The 23587-nt window shown below is 36.7% G+C and overlaps 1 protein-coding gene across 1 annotated transcript; it reads left to right on the top strand.

Annotated features, from left to right (window-relative positions):
• The first annotated feature begins 5203 nt into the window (after positions 1 to 5203).
• LOC106982189 (ATP synthase subunit f, mitochondrial-like) lies at positions 5204 to 5611 on the top strand. Its single transcript, XM_053216156.1, has one exon. The coding sequence runs from the start codon at positions 5224 to 5226 to the stop codon at positions 5488 to 5490; it is 267 nt and encodes an 88-aa protein (XP_053072131.1). The 5' UTR covers positions 5204 to 5223; the 3' UTR covers positions 5491 to 5611.
• The last annotated feature ends 17976 nt before the right edge of the window (positions 5612 to 23587 follow it).

The following is a 23587-nucleotide window of genomic DNA, read 5'->3' as shown; positions in this document are numbered from 1 at the left end:
TACACTGCACACTAACCAGTGCCATAAGAAGGGACTAAAGTAGATAAGAATGTAGCATTTAAATCAGAAGTGTATGAAAGAATCATACGGCCTGAGTATCCTTTTAATATCTCTTTATCTGAGAAACAGGTCAATTCATCTGATTATAAAAGCTCACTCATTACAGAAATAATTAGAGTGGATGAACCATCCCATAAGTTCCTAAATGACTAACATGAAGCTTGTGTGTATGTATAAGATATGTGTTTGAAACAACCATTTGATTATTAAAGAATTAAAGCAAGAAAATAAAAGAACTTTCCTCTTTCTAGCACTCAGAGAAGAGGTTGCATATAGATGAGAATTTGCTATTAAGAAATAGTGCTTCCAGAATGTACAATTGTGTGGGAATTAGGAGAATAGCCACTTGGGAAGAAAAAGCATAAACTAATATGAAGAGGAACAAAGAGAAGAAAAGCGCTAACAGAGGAGATTACATTTTAGGTAATGAGCAAGAAAATGCAGGGATGTCAGGCATCATTGAAGTAGCTAGTGCCAAGCATCTGAGGGGAGCTAACTAACTCTAAGGTCAAATTTGGAAAACAAAAAACAAAAAACAAAAAAACATTGTGGAGTCAGTCCCATGGCCCTTGAGAAAGGGCAAGGAACAATTAACTGTTGGATGGATATGGAAGGTTTTTTTTTTGTAAGTCCAGGGCTCGTAGATTTAAATTCAATTACACTATAAGTCAAGGGTGGCATTTTTTTAGAAGAAAATTATATAAATCTATGCCATTCAGATGAACTAAACCTAGAGGTTTCTTTCAGGAAAAAAATTCAGGTCAGAAATAGAGGGGCACTTGGGTGGCTCAGTCAATTAAGTGTCCAACTCTCAATTTCAGCTCAGTCATGAGATCGTGAGATTGAGCCCTGTGTTGGGGTTCTGCCTTGGGTGAAAAGCCTGCTTAGGATTCTCTCTCTCCCTGTCTCTCTGCCCCTCCCCAGCTTGTGCGCAAGCATGCTCTCTCTCTCTCTCAAAATAAATAAATGAACTTTATAGAACTAGAAATAGTGAAAATGTTTTAAACTTTTGAAGACACCTGAATACTAATGGCATTTCACTAATAGCCCCTATTCAAATGTCCAGTAAAATACCTAAAACCATATAGTAAAAAAATATTCACTGCCCCAGTGAAGTGTAAGGAAAGAGACACTAACCCAGAAGCTGGGATAAATTTCTAACTACAAGGCTTGTGTATCAAGGTTGAGAAACACAATAAATGGCTTATGCATGCTTCACAGACTGAAAACGTAGAGACTAGCTATCCTAAAATTGGGTTGAAGGAAGCTTTAACAAGCTCACATCTCTCACGTAAACCCCACCATCACCCTCCTTCCACCATCTAATCACAACGCTCAATGCTGGGTCTGTTCCAAACAGAAAAATGAAGAGCCATTACCTTACTGTAGAAAACTACACTAGTGGGGCATTCAGTGACATATTCCTTTTCTTTTCCATGCGCTTTCAGAGTCTCTCTTTTTATATACATTCAGAAACTGCATTCCTGACATCATTGACCAGAAGTGGAGGAATATGATGGGTGATACCATTCTGCTAATTTGTAATCCCCACATGGAACACAAAGTGGCCTGGGGAATAGATTAGAAGAGGACTTATGGCAATGCATGCTGCAGACTGAGGTATTTAACATATTCCATCCACTCACAGATTCAGAGAACTGTACAGTGGGAATTAGAGAGGTTATATATCTCAGTCCTGAAGATCTGCAAAGGCTGACTCTTTGATGGGGGGAAAAAGGCATGGAATCTATACCCATTATTCAGACAGTGGGCCATTTGAAATAGCTACAAACTGTGTTAACAAACACTGAGTCTGTGTAAACCTTTCCTCATTCATGGGCGATTGAGTGAGTGTACAGAACAATCTGCCATGGGTTGAAACTAAGGTAAGAAGGTTCAGAGTAAAAAAGACTACTTTTGAAAATGATTTGTTATAAAACCCAGAAATTAGTTTTGAGAAACTAACTGCTTCATATTTAACCAAGGAAAAGGAAAGCATACCTCCCCCAAAGTAGAAATTTCTTATATGGAAAAATCAAGATGAGAAGAAGACACCATTGGCTCAGATGCAAAGATAGAAACAGACATGAAAAAGAAGATGGGAGACATAAATTCCACAAGGAGATAAGAGTACACTTGAGAATTAAAATCTTCATGACACAAACTGACAGGAAATTATATATGGCAAAAGTCAAAGGTACTGTCAATGTATAGCTAATAAAGTTCTTCCAGGACAGTGAAGACAAAGGTAAAGAGAAAAAATTATCTGAGAGAGAAGATGAGAGAAAAGGGAAAAGGAGAGCAAAGACCCCACCTGTGAGGTACTACTGAGTCCTAAGGAAGGCCCCAGAAATTAATGAAATAGAATAATTAAAGTCATTATAGGTTTATAAAAAACAAAACAACTTTTCTAAGAAGAGGCCAGATTAGGAATGCTCTCCATTTATCAGACAAAACTGATGATAAAAAGTGACCTATCCCTAGATAAATTCTAGCAAAACCGTTTATATAAAAATTTACAAGGATAAATCTCTCTCTCTCCCTCTCTCTCCCTATTTCTCTCCCACCCCCCACCTCACCCCTCACTGTTCTCTCTCTCTCTCTACCCTCCCCCTCCTCTGTCTCTCATACACACACACATTCCCCAGACAGCCAGATGGAAAAGACAACAAAATTAATCTCACTCTAGACTAGGTAACACTATGTCTCCTAAACAACATTTCAGAAGTCAACCAAGTTGCATTTGCAGACCTGCCAAAAAGATATATTCCAGTAAGAAATCAATCATGTGAAGCCAATAGAGAAAAACTCCTTTTACTTTCATAAATGGACTGGATATGTACCATTCTTAAATAAATTACTCAAAAATGTCCTTTCAGCCAATCAAGGGATGAATTAAATGAAAACTCAAAAATAGGGAATTCAGGTTCCAAGGAGCTAGTTGTGAACAATAAAGTCTTAGTCATAAAGTTAGTTTAAAATAGTTGTGTTATTATAGTTAAAATAGTTACATAATGAATGAAAATGTGAAATAATATACTTTTAAAGATAATATGCATCAAATAAAATATTAGATTACTAACAATAATCTAGATTTATATTTACTGATTATCTTAATGCCCAGAAAACAGAGAGAAAAAGAAAGTTGAAAGAGAGGTGCATGGTGTGAATAGATATCCTGTCCTATAGGGATGTGTTTATTTTATTTTTAGAAAAATGGAAGCTTAATTATATTTTTGGAAACTTCATGATAACCATAGACACAACTATGAGTAGACATCTTCCATATCACTCAAAACTAAAGAAGCAAACTCTTATACCTACAGAAAAAGACGGAAAGTTGGCAATCAATGGCAATATAGAAGAGAAAACATATCAAGTACAAAGAGAAAAAACTTTAAGCTGTAAATTTTGATAATAAATATAAATATAATAACAAAGAGCTTCAACTCCTAGGTAAGTGGCATAGGCTTTGAGAGAAAAGAATAAGATCCAAATACATGTGTTTATAAGAAATAGGCACAAACCAAATGATACTTACTGGTTGAAATATATGTAGTATTATCAGGTGAAAAAGAAGCCATGCAGAAAGCAAGACATTAGATTACAAAATAAAATTGATAAATAAAAATAAATGAATTTTAATCAGATATTTGAACCTATCACTCTCCTTTATGGATTATATTAACAAGATAAGACCATATTTAAGGTCACAAGGAAGTTTAATAATATAAGTGATAATGTCAAATTCAAAATGATCAGATTCAAATATATATCCTAGTAACAGAATTATACCTCCTTTGCAAACATCCAGAGAACATACATAACTATTACGTACTTGGTCAGAAAAAATTACTGACAAAATTCAAAGAGTAAAAACTATACAGGCCTTATTGTGTGATCACATTATATATATACATATATGAAGGTACATATATATATATAAAGGTAAAGGAACTAGAATAGCCCAAACATTTTGAAAATGAATAAAGTGTGACAAATCACATTACTTGATAAAACTTAATATATAGCCACATTAATTAAAATAATTAAGACAATGAAGAGGAGGGGAAAAATGTTAAGAGGTGAAGTCATGGAGTGTTAGCCAGCATGCCTCAAGCAGGGGCTTTAAAGGGCATTCGTGGTTTGTCTTGGCCTCTAGTGCCCCTGACATCTGCCATAAAAAGATCAGGCCCTGGGAAGCTGCTGGTCCCAGAATGAGCAACAGGTGGAGCAAAGCCAAACTCACCCTGAAGTTTGCAAAAGAGCTGCCTCAAGCTGACCTGCAGACCTGTTAAGGTGAATAAGGAATGTATATTGCTGAGCCACCTACATTTGGGGGTTGTACTGGTTCTTAGCCAGAGAAATGGGAGTGATTCTCCATGACCTCTATCCTGAAAGTACACAGGACAGAATAAACTTTTGCCATGAAAAGAAGGTTCAATTTGAAAAGAATAGTGTTTTACTGAAATATCAATTTGCCCCAACACCAAAGCTTGTCTTGAAGCAACCTACAAGGCTACTGATCTCTCTCTCTCTCTCTCTCTCTCTCTCTCTCTCTCTCTCACACACACACACACACACACACACACACACGCACACACACATTGTTGGGTTGATTTGTGGACCAAAAAATTAAAATCAAAAGTGTGTTGCTATAAAGTCCTATTATCTAATACGAAATCACTGACATTTCTTCTAATGTTTTGAGTCAAATCATGATGGAAAAACCTTTTTCTTTCATCACTCAACCAGATAAAACTACTTTACCTCTGTAAGGACAAAAGAACTCCTGTAAGAATTCGTATTTTGAGGGCCCCTTTTAGAAACTCCAAGGACTGTCAACATAATTTTTGACAACATAATTTTTTTTTTTGCCAAGGAACACTTAAACTGGAAGAAAATTTGGGAATTTTGTGCAAAATGGAGCACCTGTGATGCTTGGAAATGTATCTAGTTTTGTTGTTTGGTAAAGAGAAGAGCAATCCATGACACTGGAATGCATTGCTATACAGATTAGCTTGCTCTGGTATCACAGACTTGGCCAATAACATTGAAAGAGGTCCTTTCTGCCACTGTAAAAGCTGTCAACTTCATTAGAGCCAGATCCCTGAAGCATGACTTTTTTAAGAAATTTGGTCAAGGGACACCCAGGACTCCAAGATGGCGTCGCCCGTACCAGTGAAAGAGAAGAAGCTCATGGATATGAAGCTAGGAGAGCTGCCAGGCTGGATACTGATGCGAGATTTCACCCCTAGAGGCATTGCTGGCGCATTTCAAAGAGGTTACTACCCATATTACAACAAGTATGTCAATGTGAAGAAAGGGAACGTTGCTGGGATTTCTATGGTACTGGCAGCTTATGTGCTTTTCAACTATTGTCGGTGTTACAAGGAACTCAAACATGAGCGGCTACGCAAGTACCACTGATGAGGGCCCAGTGTGGAGGCAAATTTGGCATTCCTGACCATGACCTTTGAATCCTTTCATAGCCTAATTCAGAATTAATGTCCAATAAAAGATGACTGATACTCAAAAAAAAAAAAAGAAATTTTGCCAAAAAGTAGAATAAGATTATATATTTTTTTAAGTGTACATTCATTGGCATTCCAGGGGACAAGTCAATGGACAAGATTAAAGTCCAGTGTAAAAGAGAAAAATAAAACCCCACTCAGAACAATTTGAAAGAGAGATACTCATTCATTGCCTGGCTTCCTTGGCAAGTATTTTGGCCATGTGCATGAGGTAAATCTTCTCACCCAGGGCCATGCTTGCTGAAAAATCATGAGTAATTTTTGACCAAGATGCCAAGGAAAGTGCTTCACAGGATGAAGCTGAGACTGACAAATCATTGCCAAGTTCTCAGCAGGCAGAGTTGGAACCCCCCCCCCCCACCCCAAGAACTTCTCTGAGGATTTCTTCAGTTTCTTGGACTTTAATACTGATATGGTAATCCCTTATCAGTAATTCATTGCTTGCTGACAGGGCATTAGCAGTGCATATGTTATCAAAGACAACGCCATTGCCTTGAGAACTAAGTAAATGAAGTGACCAAATTCAACCTGAGCTGCCTTATTCTTATGTTCCAACAGCAGCTTACTCTAACCAAGTAAAGCAAAGTTTAGGAGCTTTCATTCTCTTTGCTTTTATATACATCTATGAGTCAGGACTTTCAGAAATTTTCACTTATAAAAAAACACTAATATTCACCATCAATTCAAGGCAAAGGATGACTTATATGTTGCTACGTCAAAGTCCACTACGCTACAGCAAACAATGTCAACCTTATTTTGGGAATGTACTACTCAGAATGAAAATTCACTTTTGGTTTTATTTACACAATTCAAATTTGTTTGCAAGTTTTTCTACTCAGAAGTCATCAATTTTTGCATGATATCCTTTCATTTCCAAAAGAATGCAAATGGGACTCCTGGGTGTCTCAGTCAGGTAAGCACTGACTCTTTGTATCTGCTCAGGACATGATCTTGCAGTCTTGAGATCGAGCCCCACATCGGGCTCTGCACTGACCATCAAGCCTGCTTGAGATTCTCTCTCTCCCTCTCTCTGTCCCTCCACTTGGGCACTCTCTCTCTCAAAATAAAAAAAATAGACATTAAAAAAAAAAGAATGTATATGAACGTATATTCACAAAAATTACTCCCACTTTATAGAGTGGAAATTTGAGAACAATCCATTTGCATCGAAGTTGATGAGTCACTGGATTTCCCTACAATACCATGTTTGCAGAAATAACACAGAGAATGAGTAAGTCCTGAGCACGTAGGTCGTGTTCCAGTTTCAGGATTTGTTAGCAAATATCCCAGAGCTTAAAAATCCTCAGGATGGTCTAGACATAAAAAATTACAGAGGGAGTACATATACATCTTACTATCATTACCTTAATCAAACTAGTTGTGGTGATTAATTTTATATGTCAAACTGGCTGGGTCACAGAGTACCCAAATATTTGGTTAAACATATTTTGGGGTATGTCTATGAGGGTGTTTCTAAATGAGATCAGCATTTGAAATGGTAGACTGAGTAAAGCAGATTGCCATCTCCAGGATGGGTGGGGAATCACACAATCAACTGAGGGCCTGAATAAAACAAGAAAGACAAGAAAAGGAGAATTTGGTGTCTTAGTCTGACTGAGCTGGGATGTCCATCTTCTCCTACCCTCACTGAAACTTACACCTATAGCACTTCTGGGTCTTAAACCTTCAGACCCAGACTAGAACTACACTGCCAGTTTCCTGGGGTTCCAGCAGATCATGGGACTTCATAGCCTCCATAATCCTGTGAGCTGATTCTCCATAATAAACCTCTTTATACCTGTATCCTATTGGTTCTGTTTCTCTGAAGAACCCTTACTAACATACCATCTTAAACCAAATGGGAAGGACTTCACTGAAGTATCAGAAATTGTTTAAAGCTAAAGGTCTGATCTGTGACCTGATTGTATATTTTTTAAATCTTCTTATAAGTTTAAAGAGAGTGTTTTGTATACTGTTTTGAGGAACACTGACTTTTTAACTCACTACGTTACAGGGCTAATTTGTATGACACTAGGGAATATATGACTACCCCTGACAACATCTACATCTAGACACTCTGAAGAAAACAATTCTGTCTTCTAGCATACAGACAGTATTTTCAACAACTACAAAAACTTTAAATTTGCCTGCCTGTGAAAAGCTTATATTGTGGTTAAAAGGACGTACATAGCTGATAGGTCTGAGATGGTCATCAAAGACTACCTACCCACTAAGTCCAAAGTCACAGTAGTGATCATGTTACCTCTAAAAGGGGAAGAGAGCAATGAGAAACATCAAAGCAAAGAAAGAAATTCACATTCTTTACTGTAAGTTTGTATTGCTGTTTTCACAAAAAATAGCAAGCCATAAACCAAACAACTCATCAGAACTAGATTTGGGTTTATTCCCCTATATTTAGATTTATTATTTATTATCCCTATAATCCAGCTCTCCAAAGTAATGAGATATTACTATAAAATTAGGTTCAAGTTAATTGGTATAGATATTTCTAAATTTTTTTTAATGTTTATTTATTTTTAAGAGAGAGAGGAAGAGATAGAGTGCAATCGGGGTAGGGGCAGACAGCGAGGGAGACTCAAAATCGGAAGCAGGCTCCAGGCTCTGTGCTGTCAACACAGAGCCCGATGTGGGGCTTGAACTCAGGAATCATGAGATCATGACCTGAGCTGAAGTCGGACTCTCAACTGACTGAGCCACCCAGGCGCCCTTTGGTATAGATTTTTCAAACGGACACAGTGACAGTACTTACAAAACAGTAGTTTGCTGATAGTGATGAGAGAATTTCTACAGAGATGATGGATTATCAAGTTTGTGATTGAAACTATATACGGTTTTGAAGATTATTGTATTCTAGGTTTTGAGTATAATTAAAATCCTGTGTTTCCATTTTTGTTACATAGTATTATCTTCATTGAACACAAATTTCCATTAGAATTCTTACATTTTTCCTCTTTTGGCTCCATATGAATATCGAATGAAACATTCTCTTTTTTTAATATTTATTTATTTATTTTGAGAGACAGAGCAAGCAGGAGAGGGGCAGAGAGAGAGAGAGAGAGAGAGAGAGAAGCCCAAGCAGGTTCCACACTCAGTGTGGAGGCCCACACAGGGCTTTGTGTCACAACTGTGAGATCACAACCTGATTGGGTAGCAAGAATCAGTTGCTTAACAGACTCAGCTACCCAGGTACTCCACAAAATATCCTGATATATATTAGAATATTTGTGCTAAGTGTATGGAAGACAATGGCACAGGAATTCGTTCAAAATTATTTTTTGCTTTATATTTTGTACCAGTTATTTCAAAAAATAATTTGTTTTCACATACTTTTGCTAATTGTATAAGAATTCGTGTAAATGTACTTTATTTTGCTCTTTAATGTGCGTCAAATTTACTGAGATATTTCATTGCCTGCATAATCTATGTAGACTTTTAAACGTTTATTGTATCTTGTGGATTGCTTTTTAGTCACCAAATTCATTGAGATAAAGTGCTAGAATGTGTACCATGTGTCCATTCATCGGACTCAATTTATCAGTAAATCCTTTCTATTTTATTGGCTGTTATGTGTCACTACAAATACATTTCTTTTGAACTGTGTGATTCTGTATTTTTGTACAATTTATCTAAAATTACTGCACACTCAGAACTTATGACTTACTACTGGACTCTGGTATACTGTACCATGTGCAATGTAATTCATTTCCAACAGGCCATATCCAAAGAACCCAGGAGCCAATATGGAGCAGCTCCCATTAACCAACTGGAACAATGTGAGCATTGCAAAAACTTTGAAGGCTATTGGCGAAAATCCATGAACTATATACAAACTAATAAGAAAGAGAGAAATCCACTCCTTCTCCCCCCAAAAATAATTAAAAAAAGAACAAGCAATCCTACAATTTGTACAGAATCACAAAAGATCTGAATAGCTAAGTAATCTTGAGAAAGAAGAACAAAGCTAGAGGCATCATACTTCCTAATTTCAAACTATATTACAAAGCTATAGTAATCAAAACAGTATGGTATTGGCATAAAAACAGATGCGTAAGTTAACAGAATAAGATAGAAGAGACCAGAAATACACCCATATGGTCAATTAGTTTATGACAAAGGAGCCACAAGTAGATAATGGGGAAAGGACAGTCTCTTCTTCATTTCAGTAGAGTTGGGAAAACTGCACAGCCACATGCAAAGAGTGAAACTGCACCACTTTCTTACACCATACACAAAAATTAACTCAAAATGGATTAAAGATGTAAATATAAAAAGTCCTAAAACCATAAAACTACTACCTAGAAAAAAACATAGGCAGTGACCTCCTCAACATTGATCTTGATGATGATTTTTTTTGGATTTAATACCAAAAGGAAAGGCAATAAAAGCAAAAACGAAGTGGGAGTACAACAAACTAAAAAGCTTCTGCACAGCAAAGGACACAATCAACAAAATGAAAAGGCAACTTATATAATGTGAGAAAACTTGCAAATCATATATCTGATAAGGGGTTAATATCCAAATGTATTCTTAAAAAAACTCATACAACTCAACAGCAAAGAAACAAACAATCCAATTTAAAAATACACAGAGGATCTGAATAGATATTTTTCCAAAGCAAACATATAAATGACCAACAGGTATATAAAAATGTATGCAATATCACTAATCATCAAAGAAATGCAAATCAAAACCGTGATGAGATATCACCTCACACCTGCCAGAAGAGTTAAAATTAACAACACAAGAAACAACAGGTGTTGGTGAGGATGTGGAGAGAGGGAAACCCTCTTGCCCTGTTGGTGGGAATGCAAACCGAGGAAGCCACTGTGGAAAACAACATGGCGGCTCCTCAAAAAGTTAAAAAATAGAACTACCCTATGATCCAGCAATTGCAATACTAGGTATTTACCCAAGGGATAAAAAAAATACAGATTCAAAGGGGGTGCATGCATCCTGATGTTTATAGCAGCATTATCAACAACAGCCAAACTATGGAGAAAGCCCAAATATTCATTGATTGATGAATGGATAAAGAAGATATGTATATATACACAATGGAATATTTTATTACTCAGCCACCAAAAGAATGAAATATATGTGTATATATATATATATATATATATATATATATATATATATATAAAAGTTTATTGAGTGATTTGTTATTTGCCTTGCAAATAAATTCCTCTCTATATCCTACCAAAAAAAGAAAAAAGAAAAAAAAAAACAATAAACAGACAACAAACAAAGCCTACTGGACACCATTGAAAGCAAGTAGGATACCAACTCCTTATTCTGAATATCTGAATGTTAGTTATTAACTAAAATGCAGAACAGTTATTTTGCCTTTTTTCTGGCTTTTCTGTATATTAGAGTAGCCAAGTAGCTGTAAACGATAAGAAATTTCAACTATTAAACGTGCAAGAAAACACAGAATTAGAAAAATCACCATTTTGTACCTCTTAAGTAATACCTAAGCCAGGAAAAAGTCATCAGTGAATTAAATAATTAGATAAAAGTGTTCATAAGAATTATAATGGAGGCATCAGACTGTCACCACTTGAAATCAATGATCAATCTGAGCATTATAAAAGTGGGATAACCAGATGTATGCTTTCTGCCATGATGCAACATGAAGCCTTCAGTTCCACTTCTGAAATATCCTTATCAAAAAGTTAAACATGTATCTATGAAAACTTCTAGAGCTAACTTCCAATCAAATGTCATATATTAATTTAACTTAGATAAAACAAATACAGCAAAATTTGGGTAGTTATTAAAATCTGGGTGAAAATTAGAGAGTGATTCAATGAACTAGTTTTTCTAATTTTGTGTATATTTGAACATTTCATAATTAAAAATGTCGTATAGAATTGAGATACATCTTATATTCCTATATATCTTATACCCCCCAAAGTATGGCCCCATGGTGGTATGAAGAAGCTACAGAGACCTTAAAACATTATGAGAGAAGTGATTTTTGAATCTGATATCTATTGCAATTGTCACCAGCTTCTCACAATAAGAACTGCATCTCTCATTGATATTTAATAGGCCAAAGTAGATGAGCAAAAACAGTAGTCCAGCTGCAGCAGAAAGAAACAGAACCCATAATGATTGTAACTTATAAATGATAACATTTATTAAGTGCATATTCTGTGCCAAGCACTGTGCTATGATGCACTTCACCCTCATTTCAGTTATAATCATCACAACATAGTGGGTATTGAGATCTCCAGTTAACAGGTGAACTAAGTCTAATAGAGATGTTAATTTGGTTAAGATCACACAGCTAGTATATGACAAATATAAAATTAAAAGCCAGCAGTTATAACACAAAGATCCTATTTTGAACTCTTCACCAGGGGTAGTATATATTCATACCCATGGTCCCATTCCCTACAACCCAATATTCCCCACAAACAAAAACAAAAGTGTATTATAAATATGGTTAATGTATTTCATGGTGTAGTTGTCTTTAGTCTCAAGAAAGAAAACTACAGTTGACTCTTTAACAATGCAGGGGTTAGGGATGCCAACCCATGTGCAGTCAAAAATCCATGTGTAACTTCAGGCTCCCCTAAAACTCAACTACTAATAGCCTACTGTTGACTGGAAGCATTACTAATAGTATAAACAGTTGATTAACACATATTTTGTTACATGTATTATATACCATATTCTTACAATAAAGCTAAAGAAAATATTAAGAAAAACATAAGGAAAATAACATGTACATTACTGTTCTATATTGAAAAAAATCTGTGTATAAGTGGATCCACACAGTTAAACCCATGCTGTTCAAAAGTCAACTGTATATACTTTGAGCACCTGCATCTTTCCACCATATGAGAGTTGGAGACAGGAAAAAACTGCCTCCTGTTATTGTGAGTGAAAATGTAGATGTTTACTAATTTCCCCAGCTAAGGTATGACCTATGCCCAGACTCTAGTAGATAATAAACATACTTGTCCTAGATTTTGAATGGAGGACCAGTTACACCAAAGAAACAGGTGTTTCAGTCAGAGTAGCAATTAGCACTCAGAAAGAACAGTATGAAGCATAGTGTTGGACTATGCTATCTGCATAGGTTCCACACTGGTTCTCTGAATCTCTTGGTAACTCTGTGATTTGTCCAATGTCCGTTAATAAATTCCTTTTCTGCTTAAACACTCAGAGTGAATTTCCTGCAACTAAATACATTAGCTGATTGGCCAAAAGAGAATCAATTTAGATCCTAATGTCAAAGCATGTACCAAATGCCAAAATAGATGAATGGATTAACTGTTTAAAAAATAATATATTTAAGGGGCGCCTGGGTGGCTCAGTCAGTTAAGCGTCCGACTTCGGCTCAGGTCATGATCTCACGGTTTCTGAGTTCAAGCCCCGCGTCGGGCTCTGTGCTGACAGCTCAGAGCCTGGAACCTGCTTCAGATTCTGTGTCTCCCTCTCTCTCTCTCTGCCCCTCCCCTGCTCACTCTTTCTCTATCAAAAATAAATAAATGCATAAAAAAATAAAAAAATAATATATTTAAAATGAGAAAAATATTGGGTGAATATCTGATCTCTGATTAGGGAAAATCTTTCTCGGATATAAAGCAAAAATTTTTACATGAGTAAAAGAGTTCTATAATTTAAAAAATAATAACATAAACTAAGCTTAATATTTGCAACATTTGTGGTAGAATTTTACTATTTTATGTGTGTGTGTGTGTGTGTGTGTGTGCACGCGCGTGCGCCTGTGTGTTTTACAGGTTGTAGTCTTTCGGATTTTCCATGTAGAGTATTATGTATTCTGTGAAGAGTGAAAGTTTGACTTCTTCTTTGCCAATTTGGATGCCTTTTATTTCATTTTGTTGTCTGAATGCTGTGGCTAGGACTTCTAACACTATGTTCAGAACAACAGTGGTGAGGGTGGACATCCCTGTTGTGTTCCTGATCTCAGGGGGAAAGCTCCCCTTTTTCCCTTCCCCACTGAGGATGAAATTAGCTGTGGGCCTTTCATGTATTCCTTTTATGATGCTAAGGTATGTTCTTTCTATTCTGACTTTCTTGAGGGTTTTTATCAAGAAAGATGCTGTATTTAGGCAAATGGGTTTTTTTTCATCTATTGACAGAATCATATGGTTCTCATCCTTTCTTCTATTACTGTGGTGTATCATGTTGTTTGATTTGCAAATATTGAACCAGGATGCAACCCAAGAATGAATCCCACTTGATCATGTTGAATAATTCTTTTAATGTACTATTGAATTCAATATGCTAAGTATCTTGTTGAGAATTTTTGCATCCAGTTTCATCAGGGATATTGGCCTGTAATTCTCCCTTTTAGTGGGGTCTTGGTTTGGTTTTAAAATCAAGTAATTCTGGCTTCATGGAATTAGTTTGGAAGCTTTCTTTCTGTCTCTATTTTTTGGAACAGTTTGAGAAGAATAGGTATTAACTACTTTAAATGCCTAAGAGAATTCCCCTGGGAAGTGATCTGGCCCAGGATTCTTATTTGTTGGGAGATTTTTGATAACTGATTCAATTTCTTTACTGGTTATGGTCTGTTCCAAGTTTCTATTTCTTCCCATTTGAGTTTTGGTAGTATGTGAGTGTCTAGGAATTTGTCTATTTCTCCCAGATTGTTCCAGTAGTTTTCATAGTATTCTCTAATAGTTGTTTCTGTTTCTGTGGTGTTGGTTGTAATCTCTCCTCTTTCACCCATGATTTTATCTGTTTGGGTCCTCTCTCTTTTCTTTTTGAGAAGTCTGGCTAGGGGTTATCAATTTTGTTTATTCTTATAAAAAATGAGCTTTTAATCTGTTCTACTGGTTTTTTGGATCTGTATTGTTCATGTCTGCTCTAATCTTATTATTTCCCTTCTGCTTGCTTTGGGCTTTATTTGCTGCTCCTTTTCTAGCTCCTTTAGATGTAAGATTAGGCTGTGTGTTGGGACCTTTCTTGATTCTTGAAATAGGCCTGAATTGCAAGGTATTCTCCAATTAGGACTGCCTTTGCTGCATCCCAAAGGATTAGGACTGTCATTTCATTTGTTTCCATGTATTTTTAAATTTCTTTAATTTTCTGGCTAACCCGTTCACTCTTTAGTAGAATGTTCTTTAACCTCCACATATTTGGGGGCTTTCCAAATTTTTTCTTGTGATGGATTTCAAGTTTCATGGTGTTGTGATCTGAAAATACACATGGTATGATCTCAATCTTTTTGTACTTGTTGAGGGCTGTTTTGTGACCCAGTATGTGATGTATTTTGTAGAATGTTCCATGTGCACTCAAGAATAATGTGTATTCTGCTGTTTTAGGATGAAAAATTCTGAATATATCTGTTAATTCCATCTGATCCACTGTGTCATTCAGAACCATTGTTTCCTTGATGATTTTCTGCCTAGATGACCTGTCAATTACTGTAAGTAGAGTATTAAAGTCTACTACAACTACAGTATTATTATCAAAAAGTTGGCTTATGTTTGTCATTAATTGATTTATATATTTGGGTGCTTCCATCCATGTTGAGGGCACACATATTTATAATTGTTGGCTCTTTTTTTTCCCTAGACTATTTAATCTATTTTTTTTTTACTATTTCTTTCTTTTAATGAATTAATTTATTTCTAAAATTTAAATCCAAGTTAGTTAACATATAGTGTAATAATGATTTCAGAAATAGAATTTAATGATCACTAAATATATCATCACTTACATATAACACCCAGTGCTCATCCCAGCAAATGTCCTCCTTAATGCCCCTTGCCCATTTAGCCCTTTCCCACACACAACTCCCCTCCAGCAACCCTCACTTTGTTTTCTGTATTTAAGAATTGCTAGCTCTTCTTGATGGATAGAACCCTTAATGATGACATAATGCCTTTCTTCATCTCTTATTATAATCTTTGTTTTAAAATTTCATTTGTCTGATATAAGTATGGCTACTCTGGCTTTTTTTTTGACATCCATTAGCATGATTGATAGGTCTCCATCCCCTCACTTTGAATCTGCAGGTGTCCTCCTGTCTAAAATGAGCCTCTTATAGGCAACATATAGACGGATCTTGTTTTTTATCCATTCTGATACCCTATATCTTTTGATTGAGGCATTTAGTCCATTTACATTCAGAGTGGTTACTGAAAGGTATGAATTTAGTGCCATTGTGTTATCTTTAGGTTTCATTTTTGTGGTGATGTTACTGGTCCTTTGTAGTCTTTGCTGCTTTCCACTCACAGAGTCCCCCTTAGGATCTCTGGTAAGGCTGATTTAGTGGTCATGAACTCCTTCAGTTTTTGTCTGTCTGGGAAAGCCTTTATCTCTCCTTCCATTCTGAATGACAGCCTTGCTGGATAAAGGATTCTTGGCCACGTATTTTTCCTATTCAGCACATTGAATATTTCCTGCTACTCCCTTCTGGCCTGCCAAATTTCAGTGGACAGGTCTGCTACTACCCTTATGTGTCTACCCTTGTAGGTTAAGGCCCATTTGTCCCTAGCTGCTTTCAGAATTTTCTCTTTATCCTTGTATTTTGCCAGTTTCATTATCATATGTCATGGTGTTGACCTGGTTTTGTTGATGAAAGGGATTTCTCTATGCCTCTTGGAATTGGATGCCTATTTCTTTCTCCAGATTAGGAAAGTTCTAAGCTATAATTTGTTCAAATAAACCTTCTGCCCCTTTCTCACTTTCTTCTTAGTCTGGGACTCCTATGATATGGATATTGTCTCATTTCATGGAATCACTTAGTTCTCTAATTCTCCCTGCATGATCTTATAATTTCCTTTCCCTTTTATTTTCAGCTTCATTATTTTCCATAATTTTATCTTCTGTTTCACCTATTCTTTCCTCTGCTTCTTCCATCCTTGCTATCACTGTATCTAGTTTTGGTTTTTTGTGGGTTTTTTTCTTTTTTTTTTTTTACATCTCTGTTACAACATTTTTTAATTCATCATGACTAGTTCTTAGGTCTTGGATCCCTGCTGCAAGAGTTTCTCTGCTGTCTTCTTATGCTTTTTTCAAGCCCAGCTATTAGTCTTCTGTTATTCTAAATTCTTGTTCAGATACATTATTTATGTATATTTTGAGCAATTCTCTGGCTGTGATTTCTTCTCTAAACTTCTTTTGGGGAGATTCCTTCGTTTTGTTATTTTGGCCAAGTTTCTGTCTTTTGCATGTTTTAAAACCTTGTTATATGTCCTGCACCTGTGATGACTATTATATTAAAAGGGGGTCATACACTGTCCAGGGCCTGGCACTTCAAGAAGTGGTTTTGGTGTATGTTGTATGCACCCTGTTGTTGTGTTTGGTGGCTCTTTCCTCCTGGTCAGTCCTCTGCAGAGCTCCTCCTTGCTTGTAGTGGTGAGTGTTTAGACCTTCAACCAGGTGTGCTTTGATTTGTTTCTTGAAATAACCCTGGAACAAATAAGGAAAAGCAGGGGGTGGGGGGGTGGAGTTGGATCCCATAAAAAGAGAAAAATAAAAGAGGAGAAAATAAGACCAGACAGTCAAAAAACTATAAGGCTAAATCCAGAGAAAGAGAGTGAAAAATAAAGAAGATGAAGAAAGAGAAAAGGTGGAAAAAGAAGAGAATAAAAATGCCTGATCAAATATATATATATATATATATATATATTTGTACAAAATACAAAATATATATATATATATTTTCATATATATATATATATATATATATATGAAAAACAGATCAAAAACTATGAGCCTGCCTGATTCCAAAAGAAAAAAAAGAAGAGGGTAGAAAGAAAAAAAAAAGAAAAAAGGAAGAAACAAACAAACAAACAAAACCAACCAGTTGTCTATTGGTGTTCTGGGACCAGTGGCTGTGCTGGTCTGGTGGGGAGAGGCCGTTTGCTTGCCTGGTTCTGTCAGCGTCAGTCCTGCTCCAGTAGATAAGCAGTTGCCAGGCATGGAGGGGCGGGGTTTGGTGTAAGCAGGTCTCGCCGCCATTGGGGCAGCTGTGCTGCTAACGTCTGTTGCTGTTGGGGAGAAAAATGGTGACACCCCAATCTCTCCTCCCCAGACTGGCTATCTCAAACCATGCTGTTCAGGCAGCCCTCACAGAGGAAGGCAGGTGATCACTCTGTGCTGCTCCACAGTCTCCTGTGCCTCCTAGGCGCTCAGTTGGGATTCAGAACCCGGTGTCTTAATGGGCCCTGCACTGTGTGGATTGTGTTCTGGGGTAGTGTCACTCTACTCTGCTGATAAAAGGCCTTTGGCTGGCGCCTGTAGGGTCTTTTATCCTGGGGCGGGGAGGAGGGGCAATAAACCCTCCTTCCACAGTACTGGAGGAAGGGGACTGCTTTCTCCAGTGGGCCCCTGACATCTCAGGCTACCAAGCCCCCGGCAGGCTCCTTCCTCCCCAGGAATGCACACTGGCTCTGGCTTCACTCCAGAGAAAGTTGCGCACTTTTGATACCTTTGAGTTTCAGCTCCTAATACTGTTTGCAGAATAGATACTGGCACTGTCTGTATTTCTCATTCCCCAGTCCATGGTCCAGAGAGGTTTTCCTCTTGTGCTGACTGGATACTGCACTTTCACAGCCTGTCTTTCTCTCCCTTTTGTCTCTCCACAGAAGGGGTTCCTTCCTCTTTGTGCCTACACCATTTTACCTCCTCCACACCTCGATCCTGCCAACCTATCTCCCTTCAACTGTGGGGATCCTTCTGCCACTCCACAGATTGATTTCCTGGGCGTTCCAAGTGATCTGACCTCAATACAGCTGTGTTTGAGGGACGAGGGAAATCCTGCTCTTCCTACTTCTCCATCATCTTAACTGTGCCTTGCTATGTTTGACAGGTTAATACTAAAAACATTAATCAGTAACAGGACAAAAGATGTTAATAGAAAATTCACAAAAAAAGAAAACATACATATAAGCCGATATATATCTGAGAAAGTATTCAAGCTCAATAATGAAAATAAAGCCCCAAATTAGCCCAGATTCCCATCAATTTGTGCGATAAATACCATTTGCTTTGTATGTGCTATGTTAGGTGATAATAAAACATCAGTGAACAAAAGTAAACCAATATCATCACTCTGCTATCCCAAACCTCTCCTAGAGTTGTCATTAATCCTCATAATAGTTATATTTTTTACTCTCACTTTTTTTTATTCTTGCCTGAAATCTGGTGAGAAAAGCTTATTAGGAAAGTCCTCAAATGCAGAGTATGAAAAATGAGCAATTATGCATAATAATCCACAAAGTAGATAAACATGGGAATAGTTAACAGAAATTTGTCAACTTTACGAGTAAGTGAACAATGATCAGGAAGTGAAAAAATCAGTACTCCCAAATATAAACCAAAAAATAAGTCATTTTCTAGGAAAAATGAGACATACATGTTATTTTGATAAATGTCTATGACTTGTCTACTCAGACTCCCAAATTATTCAGAGGAAATTGCAGATGTGACAAAAACTCAAATAGTCCCCAGAGTCCTGCAAATTTTGTCTTTGACCTCATCTATCTCCTCTGTAGTAGTGATTTATACCAGAAAATAAAAGTGCTCCTTGATCATTGGTTTTCATCTCTGAAACTAAAAATTTATCTTTAACTTGGTATTGTCAGTCAACCACTTAGGAGGGGCCAATTTAATCCTCATAGCTGTAATATATTATAGAAGGAAATGCTTGAAAAGCTACAGGTCATAGGTGATACACCTCATGCAATGCCTGCTGAACCAGTCCTGGGATCCTGATTTGTGGGCCCTGGGAAAGAAACCCCAGGATGCATTTTTAATCTATCCAGTAATCTGTGATTTTCTAAATTACATATGTAAAAGTAATGATTTTGAGAAGAATTAAAATATGCTGAATAACAGAGAGAGTTAAACATTAATTTAGCAATCATCTAGGACCAATCTCTACCAACTGTAGCCACTGCCTCTTTCTGCCTCAAATCCTCACTTACTTCAATTCAACTTAGATTCAGGCTTAGTGTCACCACCTTCCATTAGAAGCCTGAGCATAAGCTTGGTTTACAACAATGAAGACTGCTAAGAGTATTCCCTTTGTTCTCACCATAGAGAAAAATGTCAACATGTTTTTGAATTTGAACAAGCCTAAAATGAGCTAAGTTTCTACCTGAAGTAAATAAAGTATTTCATTGACATTTTCAAGATTTAAAAATCTTAAAGTACAATTCTAAAATATTTAAATGGCACATTCATGAATTAATAATTTAGGATATTGTATTAGTTTTATATTGCTGCATAACAAGTACCACAAATTGAGTGACTTAAAATATCTGTTTATTATCTCACACTTCTATAGGCCAGAAGTCCAGATGGTCTCCTCTAGGTTCTCTGTTCATGGTCTCCCAAGATTAAAAGCACGGTGGGAGAAAATCCATTTCCAAGTTTAGTAGAGCTGCAATAACAAAGTTTCACAGACTAAGTGGCTTAAACAGAAATTTATTTTCTCACTGTTCTGGAAGCTAGAAGTCCAACATCACAGTGCTGTCAGGCGTGGCTTACAGATGGCCATCTTCTACTGTCTTCGTTTGGTCTTTCCGGTGTGCATGTCGGTGTCCTAATTTCCTCTTATAAGAGCACCATATTGGATTGGGACCCCCCCCACAATGATCTCATTTTAATTACCTTTTTAAAGACCCTATCTCTAAATACAGTCACATTCTGACTGTAGGAAATAGGACTTCAGCCTATACTTTTGGGGGACATAATTCAGGCCATAGCAAAGTTAATTCAGGTCACTGGTAGAAGCCAGGCTTTTGTAGTTGTATGTCTGAGGCTCCCTTTTCCTTGGTGGCTGTCAATAGGGGGCCACTCACTCTTCCTAGGGGCCACTCACATTCCTTCTTATGTAGTTTCTTTCATCTTCAAACCAGCAATGGGTCCTTGAATACATACCTGTCATACATCAAATTCCCCTGGCTTTTCCTTCTGCTATCAGCTGGAGAAAACTCTCTGCTTTTAAGGCTTCATGTGATTATATTAGGTCCAGAAAGACACTCTTCCTATCTTAACATCAATTATGCCACATAGATAATATAGTCATGGGGTGAAAATTTCTAGGCACAGATTCCAGGGATTAGAGCAGGACATCTTTGGAATGTCATTTTACAAATTCTGCTTACCTCAAGTATGCAGCTATGTTTTCATCAAATGGGACATTTTGGCATGGCAAGAATTGAAAATATAATCAGACATGAATTGACCTAAAAGATTTTGGGTATGAGGACTATTGCCTATGTGGTTCTCATAACCTTGATTGGATATTCTTTGGAGTTAGCAGAAGGAAAGACAGTTTCTGTGTTTTATGCTCTACATACTATTTTACCAATGCCCCAGCTACTCTATAAATATGAAGACAGTTTTAAATTTAGAATAGCAATAGATTCACTGCCTAAACTTAGAGACAAGAACTTAACAGGAAATAACTTATTTAAAGGTGGTTTTTAAAATATTCCAAAAATTCCCTAGTCAATTTTATTTTCCTTATTGTCTAAATTACTCTCATTACTTGCTTAGGTGGTTATACAAGAATACTCTTTCCTTCATACTAATTGAACACATGGGTAACCATACAGACTTTGATAAAAAACAAAAAAAACAAAAAAAACAAAAAAAAAAACCATCCCTAATCACCTAGCCCCTAAAGAGTTAACATTCTAATGGGAGTGGGAGCTGGGTGATAGGTTTATAGAGAAAGAAAAATGCACGAAAACTATGTTTTAAATTTAATTTTTTTTAATGTTTATTTTATTTTTTGAGAGACAGAGAGAGAGCGAGAGCAGAGAATGAGTCTGGGAGGGGCAGAGAAAGAGGGGGGAGACAGAATGTGAAGCAGGCTGCAGGCTCCAGGCTCTGAGCTGTCAGCACAGAGCCTGACATGGAGCTGGAACTCAGGAACCCTGAGTTCATGACCTGAGCCAAAGTCGGGAGCTTAACCCACTGAGCCACCCAGGCGCCCCACCAAAATTATGTTTATATGTCATATGACTCAAAAATGAAACAAAACATTGCTGGATCCTTCATCATCTCTTAATCCGATTACTGCAATAACCTTCCTACTGATCTCTGTTACTCATCTTATTCTGTTTCCCTCCAATCCATTCTCCACTGCTGCCAGAATGATCTTCCCAAAATACTCCTCACTACCTAGAGGGGGAAATCCAAGCTCCTTAGCATGGCATATAATATCCATGAGTCACTAATGGGTCTTGACCATTTTTCCAGGCCCATATCCTGTTAGGGCATTCGGCTACACATACCTCAGCCAAGTGATCTATCAATGAGTATTTTTGTAAACACATTGTTTTTCACTATTTATTTTCAAGATGTAATGGCTATTACTAAAATGTGTTAAATGAGTGAATAAATCGTGCTCTGGCATGCCTCTGTACATTTCTATATGTTGGTATTTAACAAAAATTCCCTCTCTATTCTCTACTGTTCCTCTTTGAATTCTCATTCATGCTACCAAATCCTGCTTAGGTATCATCCTTTCCTGAAGCTTTTCCTGATCAACACCCCTCTCCTACAATGGATTTAGGTATTCTTTCATTCATCTCACCTTGTGTATCCTTGTGATTTTTCAAGCATACAAATCACATTTTATCATATGTTTTTCTGTTCTTTTCATGATTTGTAGATCAATATCATCAGCATCACTGGAGAACTTTTAGATATGTGATTTTGGGTTCCCACCTTAGAGCTACTGGATTAGAAACTCTGGGGATGGAGCTTAGCAAGCTCTCCAGGTGACTTTGATAAAGGCTAAAATTTGAGCACATACTGTCCTAAGAACTTGCTTTATTCATCTTATATTCCAAATGTTTACTGAACTGAACTTTAGCTTCAATAGAAACATCACTAGTCTCCTCAGTGACTTCCCCAGATAAGATTCCCAAATGCTTAAAAACAAAACAAAAAAAAACCCCAAAAAACAAAAAACAAAAAACCCAGAGACTGAAAGATAGTTATTGGCCCTGGGCTAGTTTATTTTGGCAATGAAACTAGTAAGAAATATATATAAAGTTGTGAAGAACTTTTCCAAATAATCTTTGTAAGAATGTTTACAGAGTATGTCCAAGAAACAAGAAGCCAATACAAGAGTTTAGTACCAATTTATTTTTCCCTTCGAAAAAAATTATCTCAAACCATAAATTTAAGCTATGTGAGGGTCATGAAGTTACTGGCAGGAAATATCCTCTCATTGAAACTTAGGAGAATTTTGTTGTCATAGTTGTTGTTTCTCTTTACACAAGAAATTATGTGCTGGGCTATGAATCTTGAACATCTTGGAAATTAATAGATGCATCTCTCTGGCCCTTTACCTCCAAAATAGCATCCTGTTTTATCAAGAATTACACTATTAAATGGAAGAAATTAATCCTCTTCTGCTTAGAATCACCATCGCCTAGTTATCTGACTTTGTGTTCTTCCAAAGGAGCACAAAGAAATAAGAACCAATCAAAAGTAGAGCCTGGCAGCAAATGGTCTCAACCCAATCCATGGGATTACAACAAACAACAGTAAATAAAGAGATTATTTGGCCAAGTGGTAATCTGGTGTTCTTAAACATTCTTTCTGGCACTTTCATGGTTTAAGATTAGCACATGTATCCAAAAACTCTGAAAAACTCATTATTGATAACATTCCTATGGAATAAATAATTTTAATATTTCTCCTTGTGAAAGAGAAGATCAGAGCAGAAGGAGAAAGATCTTTCATATCTATGATGAGCCTCCTTCCTACAATGTATTACACCCAACAGCACCAGTCAGCCCACTAACACTCCTACCCATTTTTTAAAAAGAGCTGTTCCTTATTCCATGAAAATTAAAGATCAATGCAGAAGAACCTGAAGTAACCTTTTCTGAGCTGACAAGAGGGATATATAGAGGCCTCCATGTTCTTTTCCTCTGTCCTTTTGCTTATCAACCAAAAAAAAAAACATCGTTGTGCAATTTCAGCTGAGGAGAAGGATTGCAACAATTTTG

This window comes from Acinonyx jubatus, chromosome B1 (assembly GCF_027475565.1).
Source record: "Acinonyx jubatus isolate Ajub_Pintada_27869175 chromosome B1, VMU_Ajub_asm_v1.0, whole genome shotgun sequence".
NCBI lineage: Eukaryota > Metazoa > Chordata > Mammalia > Carnivora > Felidae > Acinonyx > Acinonyx jubatus.
This window is presented reverse-complemented; position numbering and strand designations above follow the sequence as displayed.